We start from the raw sequence: 19,322 nt of genomic DNA, 5'->3' as shown, positions 1-19,322 counted from the left end.
CAACCCAAATAGTACTATCAACATAAGTTAATCATAGTTTACAAAACACCAGGGCCGGTCATGAGCAAAACCTAACGAAACATTGGCCTTAAGCCCCCAAAAAATTTGGAAAAAATTATATAGAAAAAAGCCCCAAAATTTGTTTTTAGACCCCCAAATTTACCAAAATAAATTTATAGCTGGAATTTTTTAAAAACCACCTACAGCCCCCTAAATCTCAGAGCTGCCCTGCAAAACACTGCAAATTTTAAACACATCAAACCGTACAAATCTCATGATTGCAATTGCATAACATTGTTAACCAACCTCTGAGATTAGGAAACCTATGTTTCTTGCTACCGGCATTCTCAGAAGGTGGACCCATGCTGCCCTGCCCCTGGATTCATAATCAAACATATAAAGTTCTATATTAACTTATATTTTTTTTTAAATATGGGAGATTTTACCATCAACCACCGTGAAGTAAGCTTCCCTAGACACACAGCTTGTAAAGCTCCGACCTTCAAAAATAAATCCATCTTAAGCTATGTTAATACAAATATGCCATCTTAAATATATTTACACAATACATGAAATATTAAAATTACTTATACCGGAGGCTTAGACGAACGAGTCAGCGATGCGGTTGATACGAGGATGGCCAAGATCGAACAAATTTGCCTTCTCAAAGCTCCTTATCTCATCCATCACCTTTCTTCCTCCACTCTTGTCCACTTTTTGTTTCTTCTATCACTTATTTTTCTTTGCTTCTATGTTAATACTTCTCTCTTCACAAGAAGCAAGGAAAAGTTTGAGGAACAGATCAGAGAGAGCTTAGCCACTCCTTTGACACGTGTTTTGCATCTCCACACGTGTCGGAGTGTGACGTTCGAACTGTTCACCGCTCTTTTTCGTTTTTTTTTCCGACGTGTATCTTGTTGCAAAAGACTAACTTCAAACTGTAGATAAAAGCCCACCCACTGGACCTAGAAATCAAATCTCGACTAGAAGCAACTCCTATTTATTTCAGGTCAAAAGTCCAACTCAACATCGGCACAGAGTGTAAGCACCACCCAGAATTCGAAAACAGCATTTAACCAAAGTTTTGTGGAAGAAGACTTGCACTTGTATACTCTGGATTTCATGTATATTTGTTTCATGTTTTTTTTTTCTGTCTTCTTATTATATCTTAGATTGTTTATTGAACATAAGTCACATAACACATTACAGAAACTAACACCGTCTTCCAAACAAAAGACTGATGACAAGACGCCTCTCAGCAAAATCTCCCACCTCCAGAATTGATTTTACCATGCTAACAAACAGCTTCAAAAAGGCCGAAATTGCCTCTTGTCATTTACACAGATTTTACTTGTAATAGCACAACACTTCTCTTTAATATGAAATTCAGCTCTCCATATCCATCTGATCAAGCTCTTGCATCCCATCATACTCCAGCTGTCACATGTTACACATTTATAAGTGAAACTGTGTCATGTTTTTGAAATAGATTATATATAGCGAGTTAAGAAAATAGAAAGAAACAAAAGTAATTTCACCTGAGCTTCTTCATGAGCCAGTTTCATCCTTCTGTAATCTTGCTGAGCCTTCTTGGACCGGAACATGGCCTGGACTCGAACCACTGATCTCTCTAGCCGATCCTCTGCTTGTTTCTGGCTTGTCTTGTAGAAATCCTCCACCGCTTCAGTGCCTTCCTTCTCCTCAGGTTGGCTAACCTGAAGCCCTCTGAATCCTCTTCTCTTGAGTCTCCACCTCAGAATCGCCTTCTCAAGAACTCCCACCGACCATGTTATCTTCTGGTACTGTCTTCTTACTTGGAACCCCCTAAACACAGCCTGCACCACCATAAAACAAATTCATCTTTAGTGTATTCTAAAGCAGCAAAGAGCAGTCTTGCAGAGTTTGATGGCGATATAATCTTTTTTTACCTGGATCTTAATTGCCTTTTTCCGCATGTTCAAAAACTCCCGCCTCATTTTCCATGTTTGGAACCTGTACTGAATCCGAGCAGCGGCTGCAATCTTCCTACGAGTCTCGTAATTTCGAAACGCATGCTGAATCTTCATAGCGGCTATTATGTTTTTGGCCTCTTCTTCTTTGCTAGCAAACCGCACCGCCTTTGACCTGACTTTGAGCTCGTGCTCTCTGAACGCCCCCTGGATCCGTGCAGCCGCCTCTGCAGCGGTTCTGTATGCCGCCAGAGTGTCCTTCAGGCTCTGCTCCTCTTCATTTGAATGCCCCGGGTTTGTTGACGTCTCTGCTTTGACGCCCTCAAGGTTACCACTGATGTTTCCAGCCATTTTCATGTCTCTGAACTGTGCTACAAGACATTTCTCTGCAAGAAAAGCTGCTAAACCCTCGTAACCTTTCTGCTGTGCAATATCAGCCGCTGTGCAGCCGCCGAGGTATTCCTTAGTCGGGTCTGTCACCAAGTTAGGCCTTGCCCCGGCAGACAGAAGAGCAGCCACCATTTTCTCCCTTTCAAAGAGTAAAACATGGAAAAGAAGTTAATAAAACGAAAAGAGGATATGCAAAAGAACCTCGTGTTACTATAAAGATGCAAGTTGTTTTACCTTCCATAGTATGCTGCCCAATGAAGAGCGGTCCAACCATGCTTATCACGGAAATCCAACGATATATTTGCCCAGGAGAAGAGAAGGATCGACCAAGTGTATCCAAGGACAGCACAAAGGTGGATCACTCCAAGGCCTTTAGAGTCATACTCCTTCGTGTTGCGGTTTTCGATCACTTTCTCCAAAAGCCACTCCTTCAGCCTATTTTTCAGAGTGAGCTCAAAGAGATGGTCCCTTGCTTGATCAAACGGCAGCTCATTCGCCTGGATTGACTTCATTAAATACGCCCAGCTGTTTAAGAGATGGGAAGTCCTGCTAGCGAGTTTTTTAGCCTCTAGCAGGTTATCAGGTGAGATTCTGCTTGAGAAAACGCTGATTTTGCTCGAAGAAGTGAATAGAAGATGAGATAGTCTGACTTGGAACTCAAATTCTTCCCACTTGTACAGCTGGTCCTCTTGAGGGACGGCTTTTTCAATAACTGGAACTGAGCGGTGTTCGAAGCTGAATAATTGGCTGATCGGTTTGGTCCCATCCGCACTTAGATAGAGGTTCACTATCCCAGGAGATTGAGGGGGAAGGAAGCAACGATATACCCCCATCTGGAGAAATTCTGCGGGGACACGCAACTCTCCACAAATGCAGAAGAGGTTTGATCTTCCAAAATGTTGGAAGCTGTCGTGAAAGAACCCAGTTACAAGAATCTGCAAGATTAACATGAAAATGGTTAGATTCACTTATAGGACCAACCAATGGTGACATGATAAGGGTATACTGGAAAGAAGTACTAGAAACCTTTGTTTTCTCTGTCGAGTAGGCCCAGGCAGGTGAAACATCAGTGATGTTGAATACTTGCTCTGGTATGTTAGACTGAGAATGAACTACAGCAGGAGGAGCAGATGATTCCTGTCCAGGTGTATATACAGCTTCAAGTGAAGGATCGTCCACTGAACCAGGAGAGTCACTTATGAAGTTGTTTACCCATTTTCCAAAACTTTCCTGACTTCCATAACCGTTATTAAGCAAAGCATCACCCTGTTCATCAGCAACTGTTGCACTGGAATCCCTTGTCTGTTGATTTGGATCTACTACACAGTGCAAGTGCTGACTAGAAAATTCTCGTGCGCCACATGGACTGTTATTTTGATAAACAGGGTCCCCAAGACCGAGATATGATGGTATATCTGTTGATCCATTGTATACTGCCTGGTGATTCCCCTGCACAATAAACCAGGCGGAAAAATGGTGAACAGCAAGACAGGCAAAGCCTCTTACAGACTTGAAACATCTATTTCACTCACCTGCTGTGCAGATCCCATAGGCGCAGTTTGGAGCTGTTCAGTGAAGTATAACACATCGTCTGCAGAGATACAAACGAAAGTAAAAATTCATCGCTCCCTTTTTAAAAACAAGCAGATATATTATATTTTTGGAAGATGTTAGTTAACTTATGAAGGTTAAGGTCAAGTGATATAAGTACCTTCTGTTGGTGAAGACTGGTTGGTCATATCTGCTTCTACTAGAAGCTCATCCCAATCAAGTGTGTTGATCTCATGAAGGCTAATCTCATGATTTCTAGCAACCAGACTGTTGCTGCGTGCTTTAAACCCGTAAACAAAACAAAAAAAAGGAACTGTGATCAATGTCCAGCCATCTTAAGAGAACTCCAAATGAAGAACATATTTCAATATACACTAAAAATTTCTGAATAGTACAGAAAATTGCCAATATACACGAAAAATTTGAATAGCAAAAGCTCAAGATCAGCAGGAGACTCCTTCTCACCTGTATTACAAGCATTACTGACACCAGAATTAATATCTTCAGCAACAGGTTTTGCTGATAAGTGGTCAGTGGTCGAACTTGAGTACGAGTTCCCAGGTGTTGCTGGAGCTGCCTGAACCTGTTTTACCAAAATTCTTCAGAGGGCTGCAAACGAATATTGTAGTTTGCTACTAAAATATGCCAAGAGAAGGCCGTAACCTATTGAAACAACATCAATGCATCATCCTAACCAAAAAAAAAAAAAAATCAGAAGAAGCTGAGAAACAGGTAAAAAACCTCATGTGTCTCACGATAGTGGACAAGAACTATGTGCTCCTGAGACCTGCCATTATAGGAAGAGATGGATTATTAACTCAAAAACCTTGAGAAATAAAGCAGGGGAAAGAAGGCATCATCAAGTGAACTATATTTATACAATCTTGGGCTGCCACATACTTGTCCAATAGCCAGTAACACCTTCGAACAAAGGTAGGGTTATCATCACCGTGGGCATAGTAAACATGGATCCTTTCCTCATTACCAACCTGGAGATGGAACAATAATATACAGAGATCATCACACAAGAGGATATAAAAGCACGTATGAAGTCAAAGACGCTCACTTTAAGGTGTTCGTGAGCTTCCTTGATAGTCTTGCCATCCTTCTTCTTTTTCCAGTTATGACCATCTTTTCTAAAGTTCCTCAGCATCTTACGGTCGAAAAACACAATCGTGCCACCTATAAGAAGCAAAAGAAGAAAACTCTGAGGAAATAAAAAAGAAAGAAAAAAAAGAGGATGGGAGAATACTTTTGGGTAAGTGGACAGGCTTGACGTTGATGGTGAAGTACTTATGGTTAGAGAGGAGAGCATGGATCTCATTAGGGCGGAGCCACCTAGTGTATGCTTCCTCCAGCATCGTTTGTATATCCAGATCTGCAATACAAGAAGAAATACTCAGAAAGTCAAAGTCATGTATCTAAGCAAATAGTCTTCTTCTATCAAAAGTTGTACCCTATCCTAAAAAATGTCGGCGAGCTCTGATTGAATGCAAATATTAGATCACAAGGAATGCGCGATCAAATCAAGAGCGATCGGAAACGAAAGTCAAGATGGAATCGGTGATTTTGAAACTCCGATTTAAGAACACAGTCAAAACTACTTTATCACGGAATCGTCAACACGAAGGATCAAGGTTTAAGAAAACAACCTTGCAGAGTATGGAATCCATGAATCTCAGAGCCGATAAGCCTGGCGGAATCGACTCCCGCCATCTAAGACAAGTCCGATGATCCTCACGACAAGTACTGTCTTGTAACACACAGATTTTGAGATATACGAAATGATGTGAGAGAAAGAGAGAGAGAGAGAGAAACAATCAAACAAAAACGAATTTGAGCTTTTTCTCCACTAAATTATTTTAATTAATTCTTAAAGAGAGCTTCTTACAAGATAAAACTAGAGCTGGACCGGCTCTACGGAACTGATGTTTTTTTTTACGTAATGTAACTAAATATTTTTTACACCATTATATAATCTATAAAAATTATAATAAAATAGTAACAAAAATACATCACATAATACATATATTGATGTTACATAATTCCACTAATAGTAAAAGTAAAATAATTTATATAACTGTAAATGTAAATATCACGCGAATATTTGTTTTTATTTAACCGATATCATTTTTATTTACCCGATATCGAGTTGGCTATTAGTAAAGGAAATGCTAGTAGCCTTTCATTGGTCAGGTTTGATATGTGACATTATTTACAACATTTGGGTTCCCAGTAAAAAAGAGAAACCATTTTTTCATCTTTTAGGAATATACTTTTGTTTTCTATAAATAGTATAATATATATTTATTTTTTCACATATTATGTATTTTTTATTATGACATTACGCATAATAATTAAAATATATATTTTCGTTTATTTTTAGTTTATGTGTGTGTTTCCATAAACTAACCTATATATATGCGAAAATAATATTTAAGATGTTTTGATAGGTTTTTGGTCATAAATGATAACTATATTTAAATTTCCAACCCATTATATAAATAGTCTTAATTTTTAATTTCTCAACCTGATATATAAATATTTGTCATGCATTTTTAGTAAAATATTTATGTTATACTTATTAAAATGAGTAATTTGTTAGAATGAGTAATTGCATTTCTTGTATTTATATTATTATCAAATTAATTTTATTTTAACTTATTGACTTTAAAATTTTATTATATGTAGGATTTTTATTTTATTTGAATTTTTTTTAATCTTGTCTAAATGTTTTTCTTTACGTACAAAACTTGAAAAATATTCTTTTGAAACTTTCCCTATTACAATTTTCTCATAAGAAAAATCTTAGGTGTTTTTAATTTTTTAATATTAATACTTAAATGTACATGTTATTACCAAATCTAATATTTCAAATCCTTACTAAAGATAAATAATTTAAGGTAAAATTCAATTGAACATATGTAATATCATACATAATTTAAAAATAATTTTCTAAGAGCATTTTAGTTATATATATCTAAAACAATATTGTCAATTAAATAGATTAGTCAAACTGGTTATTTGAAAATTTTAATTAAGTACAAATTTAGAATTATCAAGTAAAATGGATTTTTTTTAAATATGTTCTCATTATTAAGTTTTTATTCTCAAATACGACATATCCTTTAAATTTTTTAAATATTGTTAATTGATTTCATTAACAATAAAATTTTGAAAAATGTAATAAATATTATCTAATAGAGGATAATACCAACGAATTTATGGAAATAGGTTTTCTACTTTACATATTAAGGTTCATGGTATTAATGTGCATTAAGTGTAATATTTATCATGAATTTGTTGTGGAATAGATTTAGGAAAAAAATTAATTTAGATTTAAGTTTATTAATTACTTCAGTTGCATTGTATCTATATTATTAAAAGAGAAGTACCCATTTGAAAATGTTCTTACTTTATTAATTAAACTCCCTATTTTTTCTTGTCTTTTTCAGTTGCATTTATGAAATATCATAAAACGAATAAAACTGCCTAATTTATTACTTGTCTTTTCAGCTACATTAATGAAATATGTTTAAATGAATTTAAACTTCCTATTTTATTGTTTGTCTTTTTAGTTACCTTAATGAAATATCCTTAAATAAATTTGGACTTAATGTCATTTAATCAATAAAAAAAACTCATGAGTTATCCTTACGTGCATAATTTTAATAATGGAGATTTTAAAAAACGTGCATCATTAAATTGTTACCTAAAATATACAACACTAATATATAACATACATCAATAAAACTAGAATTTGACTCACACAATTGTACGGATATTATTTTCAGTTGATTAAATTAAAAAATATTTATTTATTCAAAAAATATTTAAGAATGACTATGTTTTTAAAAATTATGTGGTATTATTTGCTCATAACTCATTTGTCATTTGCTAAATTGTTAGAAATAAAATTTTAGCATAATATAACTCAGATGTCATTTGCTAAATATATAGTTTTTATTTATATTTTTTTTTATTTAATTATAATATTTTCATTTTATATTTGAAAGAGAAATGGATTTTCTTTGAAACAATATTTTTGTAAATGTATTTTTTTTAAATAATCAATTTAAATTGTTATTGTCATTGAATATAATTATTTTTGACATAATTTGAGTTTTCGTTTACATCAAAACTTATCATATTTTAGGATAATTTTAATTTAAAATGTAATTTTCATATTTTTCAAACAAATTCTAAAAATGTTTTTTTAAATATTTTGTTATAATTTTTTAAAAAATATTGAGTTGCATTTCAAATAAAAAGGTAAAGATATTAAAAATATTCTAATTAAAATATGTAAAACTTAATATAGTTTTAAGGAAACGGTCAAAATAAAAAAAATTACACATAAAAAATCATGATTTTTGTTAACTGAGCGGATCGTTATTTATATGATATCGCAAACGAAAGAAAAATTTATGTTTTTACAATTATCTAATTAACTATGTATACTCATTTTTTTATATTTTTTATATGATATCACATATTCGTAAAAAATAGAAAGTTTAAGATGCGAAAAAAGATATTTACTTAATGAATATAATATGAATAAATTTTACAAATACAACATTTAATAAAATAAATAATTAAAAAACTGAAAATTCATATCCGCGCTGGCGCGCGGATCAGGATCTAGTTGTAATTAAATTGTAAATCTTAAGGTTATTTCTTATTTGTACTTCTATTTTAATAAAGTAGATTGTGTTTTCCGTTGACGATTCAACTGGAAATGGTAGATGATGCGCTAACTAGCATATAACAAAATGTCCGTCTTTCTTCTCTCTTTTTTTTACCCTAACCTTTTGTTTTCACATTTTTCACCCCTACGAATTATATATCTATTTAACCAGGATCCATTTTTCTCAAATCTATTAATACTATCAGGTATTATTTTATTTTTTTGATATAAACTGTTTAGTTTATTTTTTCTTGTATAAATCTACTTATGTTCAAACTATTATTTAAAAAGTTATTTCGTTTAAATATCATATTTTCCATGATTTTAGACTAGGTCATCTTTTATATACTGTTAATTAAAACACTATTTTGTTGATTTGTTATGTTTTATATGATTTAGACTGATTTTCATCAAATAAGTATATATATATATATATATATATATATATATATGTGTGTCATTATATTAAATTATTATTTGAAATGTTTTATGTTCACTATAATTTGAAAATGAATGATCTATTTATACTATTATTTAAAAAGTTATTTTGTTGATTTATATGTATCATTATTAATTGAAAAGATACAAAGAGGAAAATGTGAAAAAAACAATTGTTGTGACTGATTGGATGATTACGGAACCTCTATGGGTAGATGTTAATATACTAAGTATATAGAGAAAATATATAAAAAAATTTGTGGCTGATTTGATGATTCAGGAACTCTATGGATAGATGCAATCTTTTGAAAACCGGATCGGACATTGACTCGGCATTGTAACTAGGTCAATGGTCAGACCGGTCCAACCGATTCAACCGAATTTTAAATTTAATTTAATTTTATATTAGTTAAATATATATATGTATAATTAGAAAATTATTTTTATGAAATTTTATATCATTACTAGAATCCAACTTAAATTGATACACAAATAAAATGAAAACTTAAAAGATAGTATAAAAATATAACGAAAACTAATATATTTAGAAGACTGGTAAAAAAATGTTAAACTAAGTGGAAAATGAATTATCGCTATCATGTTCTCGCTAAAACTACTTTTCAGTCAGACCGAAGTGTTTTTCGTTCCTTTTTTTTTTCGTCAAAGTTTTTTTTTTTAAATTAGATAAATGGGCCATGCCCAGTAAACGGCCGAAACCCGATTACAGCAAAAGACGGCTATAAGCCCAAAAGATTACGGGCTAAATGAAAAAGCTAAACGGGCCCTCGGCCCAAACTCAGAAGCCGCATGACCCAGTCGGATAGCGTGTCGAGGAGGCTGGCTCGACACGTGGAGAGATCTGCTCCATTAACGCGTCACGCGTCGTAACCGCCTCAACTTGACCGCATCCGCCTCTACGCCGTCGGAACAACACCATCGAAATCCTTGTTCGCCAGAGCTCAGTAACCGACAAGCCTCCAACGAACCCATAGTCGTTCTTCACCGTGTTGTCATCACGCCGGATAGTTCCAACGCACCTCGAGATCTCCTCCGACTTTAAAACACTTCAAACCCTAGACACTCGAACCGAGAACCATCGCTTTCTTTCTTGAAAGTCGTCACTTCGCCGGAGAGCTTCATCGTCTACCGAGATCTCATCCGCATTGACCCAACCCCACCTTGACGACAACCACGCCGAACTTGACACAAATCGAACCTAGTAACCTTGACCCAAACGAACACCGGGTTCCCAAGCGGCAGCGCGGAGCTTTGCTAGCCTCCGCTCTCCGTAACCAAAAGCCGGCGAAGGCGAATCTGAAGGAGACTCCCTTCCCGGAAGCTAGAGCCGACGACGGTGGATCTGAGCAAGCCTCCACTTCCCGGAAAACACCACATCTAAACATGCAAGCCGCTCCCTCTCCACCGGGGACCTCCAGACGAACGCGTCGTTACTCCAAAACCGAGCCACCGTTAGGAATGGTAGCGGTACCAGAGCTCGGACAAAGCGGTCGTTGACAGGACGGCAAAGAAGGAGCGAAGGAGAGCCACTACGACGGACAAGAAAAGACTCCGGCGCCGGCACGGACGTTCACGCGCCGGCCGAACGCCGGTCCCCAAAGTAGATCTAACTTCTCTCTCTAAACGTGACAATATTAGTATAATATATGTAAAATAATTTTAGTTCCTTTTTATCCTCAATAATTGTCATTTGTTTCTGCATGTGACAAACTTGTACTCGGTAAAAACGTGGGTCCCAATTATTAGTTGACAAATACTGAAAGAAACGATGTACAAGTGGACTGGTTCGTGAAAAGGCAAACCAAAACAAACACTGAACCGGACGGACCAAATTTGATTTAAAAAACTTTCTGTTTGTTTAAGATTAGACACCAATAATCTTATCCGCAATTTGTTTGACTTATAGGTTAACCTACAAAGAAGTAAAAACTAATGTTTAGCCAATTACATTTGCTTGCCGACCTCAAATTTTCGTGTAAATATAAAGTTTTCCCTTTACTATTTATTTAATGGTGTCCAAGACAGTGTTTTCTTTAAAGAACCAATTAGGCCTGGGCATTTTAACCTAGACCCGAAGATCCGAACCAGAACCGACCCAAAAATATCCGATCCGGAACCGGTCCGAAAATTTACAAATACCTTTTGGGTCTAAATTTTTTTTACCCGAAAGAACCGGAACCGAAAAGGAACCGACCCGAATAGACTCGGACCCGAAAAGAACCGACCCGAATAGACCCGACCCGATAAGAACTGATTTGTACCCGACTTAAAAACATGTATATCTAAAACTATGATGTTTTTGTGTTCTATTTTATATATATTATTTTATGATTTAGTTGAAATATCTTTTGTTAACAACATTTGTTATTATTTTTTAACATTTTTAAAGTAATATAAAGTTTTAAAATATAAAATTTAGAGTTTTAAAACGTTTTATTTTAATTATTAATAGTTTCATTTAAGTTGTTTTGTAAAATTTTAGATATATATGACAAATATTCAACTAAAGTTGATGGAATTGGGTATATCATGTCTTTTTCAGATCCTAAATACCCGAACCCGATCCGGACCCGATATGGACCCGAAAAATTACGGGTATTTTATGGGTATTTTAATTATAGACCCGAACCGACCTGGACCCGAGAAGAACCGACCCGAATCCGAACCGAAAATTTCTAAGTACCTATTAAGTCTAAATATTTAGGACCCGAAAAAACCCGGATCCGAAAAGAACCGGTCCGAACCCGACCCGAAGACCCGAACGCCGAGGCCTAGAACCAATAATTAACTGTGTTTTCTCGAGAATGATTGAAGCAATGGGGTTCGAGTTTTCGCAAAACCGGGATTATAAAAGCATTATTGTTTTTGTCGAGAAGATCCACTGAGACCACACCCCCTTTTATAACACAGAAACTCTCGTGGAACAATAACATCGAATTAGTGTTAAAATTACGTCAAATTTGATATTTTGGTGTCAAAATAATTTCGTCATTTCCAACAATGACACCAAATTTTACATCAAAAATAATATTATATATTATTTGATGCTTTCAATTTTACATTTTTTATATTTTTATTATTTGTAATTGATAAATAATTATTTTATCACATCTAGATTATTATTTATATTTTTACTATTTGTAAGTGATAAATGATAATAGTCATTTAATAATTTATTTTGAAAAAAAAAATATTGTGTGAAAATAAAATTAAAATACAAATAATACAATATACTTATTTTCAATTACAAATTTGATAGTAATTGAACTATATTATTAAATGAAACATAATAAAATATGTTTTTTATAAATTTGGTGTGATGAATAGTATTACACCAAATTTGATATAATACTATTCATATTACACCAAATTTGGTGAGATGATATCAATTTTGATGTTTTGTTGGAGATTAAATTACACCAAATTTAGTGTTTTGGTATTTTGTCGGAGATGGCCTGAGACCATTCATTTCCCCCAGCTAGTTTTACAAAACCAAAAATCTTAAGTGATAAGGTAAAATTTACAGTTAGACATACTTTATCTCTACCCTATATCACTCTAACATACTTTTTCCATGTCAAATATTTTCTTATGTGCTATTGTCTTATTTACCTCCAAAACCAGAAATCAATTAGTTACATTTTTCTTTTGTTTACCTTAATCGTGAACCAGCTACTCTTTCTCTTATCTCAATATCTAAAAGTCAAGTAGTTATCTTTTTCTCTTCCAGTTTGACGATTTCTTCTTCATTCTCACCGCCGAAGAACAAAAATCATGGTGACTCCACGGTGTATTCTCCTACAAGGAAAGATATGACAAATCTTAACTACTTTACCCTATTTTATAGATTGATCTAGATCCCCTTCTTTTTTTGCTGTTATAGCGAAATAGCAAAAGCCCCTGTCTCCTTCGATTCGACGAAAACACAATCCGCCGTCAATTTCTCACCGGCATTAATTTCAATTGCCGTTAGTTTCTCAAAACCACAACGAATGGTATGGCTTATCTTCTCTGATTATTCGTTGATAATCTCCTCAACCCATGATTAAAGCTTTGGTTGACACCTAAATCTTTTTATGTGTTGCAGAAACCTCCAACAGAGAGTCACCTCTTCACATTCTCCAACAGAGAGTCACCCCAACCATGTCTCCCCCAACCACGCCTCGACCATCCACTACTTTCCCAACCACATTTCACACAGCCACACTTCACCCACACGCCTACTCCTGTTTCAACTCTTCACCCAACCACATGTTTTCTGTCCACACTACCATCAACCATACTTCATCCCACCACGATCCACCAGACCACCTTCCAACGCACCAAGCTCCACCAGCCAAAATAATACCAATCCAGCCTTACCACACGTTTCATGAACATTGTTTTTCCACAACAAGGAAAGAGATGAAACCTTAGCAATGACTACACATTTATGTCTTTTCTTTTTAGTAGATTTGTACTTGCTTTAACATTAGTCATCCGATTTGTTTTTACATTCTTTAATCTAACGGTCCAAAAAAAAAATCTCATTGTTGAATAAATCTACCAATTAATTGTAACAGAAAGAGACAAACTATTATTTACTTTTTGTGTAACCGGATTTTAAGTCTCGCTATAACTAGTTTGCGAGAAGGGCAATTACGGAAGAGAAAACAAAAGCAAGTCAAAAAGTACACTTCAAGTGCAAAGTATCTAAATACGTTAAAAGTCCAAGACAAAGTAACCTTTTATGTAACAAGCTCTAAATACTATAGCAGGTGACAAATAATTGACACGTAGTTTTTTGGCTCTATTTAATACAGTATGAAATTATCAAATTCCTAAAAAATCTCATAATAGGTATTCTGCCGTAAATATTTGAAATTTTCAGATTTTAACAACTAAACATAAATTATCAGAAGTGTGTTTAAGCGTTGCTTCTAATTTTATAACTGTACTGGAAATTTTTAATTATTTCAGACCGAGTTTAAATTTATTATGAAACAGACCTTTTCAAAGTTATGATGACTATAATTTCAAGTTTATACTTAGATTAGGCTAATTCTTTTCAGATATCAGACTAAAAAAAGTCGAAAACCTAGTTTGCATTAAATATGTATCAAATGATACTAACGTTGGGCGATATGATTTAGGGATAAGTTCGGACTTGATATCTCTATAACACCGCAAAAAAAAAGAAGAAAAACATGGACTTCAGTTTAAATGCATGTACGTAAGACACACATATAGGATGGATCAAATAAACATGTACTCCCTCCGTTTCATATTAAGTGTCGTTTTAGAGAATTTTTTTCGTTACAAAATAAGTGTCGTTTTCGATTTTCAATGCAAAATTTATTAATTTTATGCAAAATTTATTTTTTTATTGGTTGAAATATGGTTAGGTGTATAGGTAATAGTATTTTTTTTATAGGAAATGTACAAAATTAATTGTTTCTTTAATTCGTGTGGCGAAGCCTAAAACTACACTTATAATGAAAACAGAGGGAGTATAATTCAACTTGTAAAGCTAGCCATTATTCTTATCTAGGCCTTATGATTAATTTATGCATTTTAGTAACACGAATACGGATTTAATTAAGGGTTATTTAGTGTAGTGGCATGTTATTTGGCGTGATGTTTCTATATCTAGGTGTAATGCTAGCATGTGCCAAAAAAAATGCTAGCATGTGCCAAAGATATATAGGTATATATGTAGGTATGTGTGTGGCAACAATTGCGGTACATAAATATATATAGAGAATTTTGTTATCATTAACTGCGATTTGAAAACATGTATCTAAACTGATTTAAAAAAATTGCAAAAATTATATTTTTCCTTCCAACTCTTTTCTATATGTCAAAGCCTCTAAGGCCGATATATTTGTGAATATCATACTTACTAGACTAGCTAGTGGTTAAAGCTTATGCGTGGTTAATAAATAACAGAAAGAAGGAAACATACATATGGATACTTGTTCTCAACAAAAGGAAAAAAATATGAAAACAATTAAAGTATAGGACAATAATACCTCTAATTAAACTTTAGAAAGAAAAAAAATGTCTAGCTAACATATCATTCATGTTTGTATACAAATTATTTTTATGTATTGTTATTTATTTTTGCATATTATGAAAAACTAAATTAATAGATATATATATATTAAATCATTGAAAATGCAGTAAATATTTTGTGTACAACGAAGTTGACGCGAGCACATAAATCAAAACAACCACTCTTGTTTATTTACAATCATTTTATTGTAAATAAATCAAAATAATCACTTTTATCTATTCTATATGGTATATAATTAAATTTAAATATATTAACATATGTATAGCATATTATTAGGATGATTATTAATTAAATAAAATTTCACATTTGTGAATTATGATCATTTTTATCCTTTTAACCCATTGATGAAAAAAAATTCAATGTCGAAATTTTTAATAGTTTTAGTAATTTATAATCATTTTAAATGTTGCAATGTTTTTCAAATAATATATAACAACATTTTTCATAACATCTGTAAACCGAAGTCTGAATCGAATCCAAACAAAAAAAAAATTGATTTGTACCTAGTCTGAAATGTAAGAATGAGTCTCGTAGAAAGGAAAAGAACATATCCGAACCCGAAATTAGCCAAACCCGAAGAAGTGCACCGAAAAGGTGGTCACTAAGAGGATAATTATCGAGCCTATTTTTTTATAAGTATAGATAACTATATTAAAATTTACAAGAATATAGTTTTATGAAGATAAGATAATTCATTTACATAACCCACCTCATATTAATTTTATTTATACTTTAAAGCTTAAATTATGGTTCAAATTTATTTTTAATTTTTATATTGGTCAAAATTTATTTTGATTATTATATAAATTAAATATATGTCATTCAACCCGTCTCATAGTTGATAAATATATTGATTATTTTTAATATTCTAATTTAAATATGTATATTAAAATGTGAAATTAGTTATTAGTTTATGTTTCTTACTTTAATATTTTGTTTTAAAATATGTTATAAAATTCATGAGTATATTTTATTCTTTAATTTTATAATTTATAAAATAGTTAATAAAGTGATTAAATTACTTTATATTTATAAATTGTTGTAGCAATTTAATTATGAATATAAATTATGTATAGATAAGTATTATAGGAATGTTATTTCTTATTCAATAAATAAAAATGCATTTATATTTGTTTTATAATTATAGTTAATATTAACTATGAATTTTATTATGTAAAGTAAATATTAAAAATAAATGTATATTTACATTTTAAATAAAAGATATTAAAAGATATTATTAAAATGAAATTTGAGAAAAGATACTTAAGAATATTTTTTAGATATCTTGTTTTGAAAATATTAAAATATTTAGTTAGATATATTATATATTTAATAATAACTAAATTAGTTATAAGAGAAATAATAAGAAATTAAATAAATATAATGGTTCAAGCTAAACTATTTGTGAGTAGATAAAAAATTATTCTATTTTAATAGTATTGATGGATAAAGCTACTTGACCTAATTCAGTTTAGCTTTAACTAATGATTTTATTCGGTTATATTCCATCAGATTGTTGTATATTTTCTATTGCCTCGTCTCACTCATATATATAACAACATATTTTTTTTCTCCTCTCTCTCTCTCTCTCTCTCTCTCTTGCTGTTGTTGTTAATGAACAGTTTATTTTATCTTTAGTTTTATTTAAACTTTATAGCCAATCAAGAACGTATTGCAACAAAAAATGAATATCCATTAAAAGTTTGATGGCTGTATCAACAAAACTATTAAGATACTGTTATAAAATAACTTATAATTTTATAACATCGGGAAATTTAAATAAGAGCGAAATTTTATACCCTCAGAAAAGAAATAATACTAATATATGATAAATATACAATAAATTGAGTTTATTATAAAGAGGGAGAAGAGAGATAAGGTGCAAGTTACAAATGATCGAAATCGATCGTTTATATAGAAGTAAAAAAGGTAGAAGTTACTGTGTAAATAGTGATAGTGGGCTCCATTCAAATTTTTTTCACACGATCATTTCAATGATCGGTGCAGCTTTCACTACAAAAGAAATTGTGTATTGTATCATTTAAATTGTATCAGTTAAATAAATGATCTCATTTTAAATCACTTATTCCTAAATGAGACAAATATTAATAATTTGAAATCAATTATAGGAATTGATGTTATTATTAACTAATGTTGCATCAGTTCAGTAAAATGATATATTTTTTCATTAATTTGTATCACTTTAAGAAAAATGATATTATTTTATAAATTTATATCACTTAAATAATTGATGTATGTATTAGTTTGGTTAACATCACTTATTAACATGATACATAATTGACATCAGTTAAAAATGATACTAGTTAAAATTATATAATTATATTTTCATCAATTTACTAAAATAATATTATTTACTTTAGGTTGCCTCTAAATATTTGAAAGTAGAAAATTAATTTGCATTAATAAAATAATTAATTAACAGATATATAACGTAATATTAACATGGAATTATGTGTAGCAAAGCAAATCTGTTGCAATCCCAAAAAAATAGGAACCACGAACACGTCCAGTTGAAACAACTGATCACTTGAACCAATCGTTAAAATTAGTTTTCTACAAATATTAACGATACGAGAAGTAGTTAATATCTTGTGGCTTTAATGAATGCATCTTATTTTCTTTTTTGTCAAGATCCTCTCTCGTTAAGCCTTCGTCTTCCTCTTCAGTTCTTAAACTTGTTTATGAGTTTAAAATTTATTGTTCTAAGTTTTTTGATAAAAAACAAAATTTCAACAAGCATCAAACATTTATTTCTCATATGAGTCATGATGTTGATTTTGTTTCTTCTTGTGGAGGATATGACAAAGAGACCAAGGTTTGCTAATCAGACTAATACGCTGGAAAACTCTCAAAAGGTATTATTTCCCCCTTTTCCTCTTCTGCCAGTTCTCATGTTTTAGAAAATTACAAGTTTATAACACTTTTTGTTTATGAATTATATATCTTTCTTTGTTAGGAATTGGAGTCTTCGAATATTTTAGAAGTTGACTCAAAATCTGGGAAAAGAGTAGACGTCAGAGAATATCGCCGGGTGGAGAGTTATACGATGAATCTCGTTAACTCAGCTTCATGCCATCAACTGAGACGAAGAATGGAAATAGAGATCTAAAGATCTAGAAGAAGAAGAAGAAAAGAAGGCAAAAAAACAATGTTGAAGTTTCGTCTATGTAATTTTTTTTAATTTTTTTTTCTGGCTTATACGTTAGATTGTAATTTTTAATGGAAATAAAATTAAAAATTGATTAAATAAAATATTTTGTTTATTTATTTATATATTGAAACAAATTTATTTAATATTCCGAATTAATAATTATAAACTATAAAATTAAAAATTCTATTAAAATAGTATTAATTTAATTTTAAATTAAATATATAAATGATTGAATCAATTATTTTAATTGATGTTAGTATTAACATCAATTTTAAAAAAAATGATGTAAATGTTAAAATCACTTTTTTATAATTGATATAAATTGACATCAATTATCATAACTGACATGAATATTTGATATTTTTACATCAATTATTAATAAAATGATGTAAATTATTTGCATCACCACTTTCAAAGTCATTTATATAAGTGATGTAAAATTTGTTTGCATCATTTATAAGTAATGCAAAAATAGAAATTAAATGATGTTAAACCACTCTTTTTTTGTAGTGTTTGGTTGACATCTTCTTTTTCATGTTTACAACACTCCCCCTTGGAGACCAGTGTCGCTATTATCTCTTTATAAACGTGTTTGTTGCCACGTTAAAAACCTTTATAGGAAAACCTAGTGGAAAAAACCATAGTATAATACAACACCGTAAGCTCCCATTCGATTGAATAGTTTATAAGTCTTGTAAATGTCTCATTCCTATATTATAGATATGCTTCTTGAACAACAAGCTAGGAAGTGATTTTGTGAAGAGATCTGCAGCATTGTCACATGAACGAACATACTTTACTTCAATTTCTTAATTCTTTTTGAGCTTCTGAGTGTATGAGAAGAAATTCGGAAGTATATGTTTGGTTCTATCGCTTTTGACATATCCCTCCTTTGTTTGGGTCACGCATGCCACATTATCTTCATATAAAATTGTCGAAGCAGTATCTTTATTAATTCCACTACTTGATCGGATGTGTCGACTCATGGACTTCAACCATACACATTCTCTACTTGTTTCATGAGGTGCAATGACCTCAGCATGATTTGAAGAGGGAGCCATG

At 31.9% G+C, this 19,322-nt stretch overlaps 1 protein-coding gene and 2 long non-coding RNA genes across 4 annotated transcripts; 2 read left to right on the top strand and 1 right to left on the bottom strand.

Annotated features, from left to right (window-relative positions):
- Positions 1 to 1,127: 1,127 nt before the first annotated feature.
- LOC106415182 (calmodulin-binding transcription activator 5) lies at positions 1,128 to 5,754 on the bottom strand. Of its 2 annotated transcripts, XM_013855819.3 has the most exons (13): positions 5,543 to 5,754; positions 5,143 to 5,268; positions 4,957 to 5,072; positions 4,791 to 4,879; positions 4,632 to 4,677; positions 4,356 to 4,473; positions 4,051 to 4,170; positions 3,872 to 3,930; positions 3,366 to 3,788; positions 2,574 to 3,274; positions 1,929 to 2,478; positions 1,539 to 1,835; positions 1,128 to 1,437 (listed from the first exon to the last, which is right to left on the bottom strand). In XM_013855819.3, the coding sequence occupies exons 1-13, from the start codon at positions 5,604 to 5,606 to the stop codon at positions 1,387 to 1,389; spliced, it is 2,760 nt and encodes a 919-aa protein (XP_013711273.1). In that variant the 5' UTR covers positions 5,607 to 5,754; the 3' UTR covers positions 1,128 to 1,386. The 2 variants fall into 2 exon arrangements, with proteins under 2 accessions (XP_013711273.1, XP_048620472.1); XM_048764515.1 differs by having other exon boundaries at positions 4,957 to 5,268.
- A 6,571-nt stretch (positions 5,755 to 12,325) lies between these two features.
- LOC111208531 lies at positions 12,326 to 13,616 on the top strand. Its single transcript, XR_002660431.2, has 2 exons — positions 12,326 to 13,028; positions 13,121 to 13,616. It is a non-coding gene; the product is annotated as an uncharacterized LOC111208531 (long non-coding RNA).
- Positions 13,617 to 17,101: 3,485 nt separating this feature from the next.
- On the top strand, positions 17,102 to 18,356 carry LOC125591773. The gene is made up of 2 exons (XR_007327882.1): positions 17,102 to 17,964; positions 18,066 to 18,356. It is a non-coding gene; the product is annotated as an uncharacterized LOC125591773 (long non-coding RNA).
- The last annotated feature ends 966 nt before the right edge of the window (positions 18,357 to 19,322 follow it).

Source organism: Brassica napus, chromosome C8 (assembly GCF_020379485.1).
Source record: "Brassica napus cultivar Da-Ae chromosome C8, Da-Ae, whole genome shotgun sequence".
Lineage (NCBI taxonomy): Eukaryota > Viridiplantae > Streptophyta > Magnoliopsida > Brassicales > Brassicaceae > Brassica > Brassica napus.
This window is presented reverse-complemented; position numbering and strand designations above follow the sequence as displayed.

What these genes read in the sequence shown, in the direction of transcription:
- LOC106415182 (XM_048764515.1), bottom strand. Translation starts at nt 5,563, where the DNA reads ATGGATTCCATACTCTGCAAG. An exon ending in AAGCTCACGAACACCTTAAA is followed by an intron (nt 4,880 to 4,956) that starts GTGAGCGTCTTT and finishes TTCCATCTCCAG; the next exon opens with GTTGGTAATGAGGAAAGGAT. An exon ending in AAAAGGCAATTAAGATCCAG is followed by an intron (nt 1,836 to 1,928) that starts GTAAAAAAAGAT and finishes ATGGTGGTGCAG; the next exon opens with GCTGTGTTTAGGGGGTTCCA.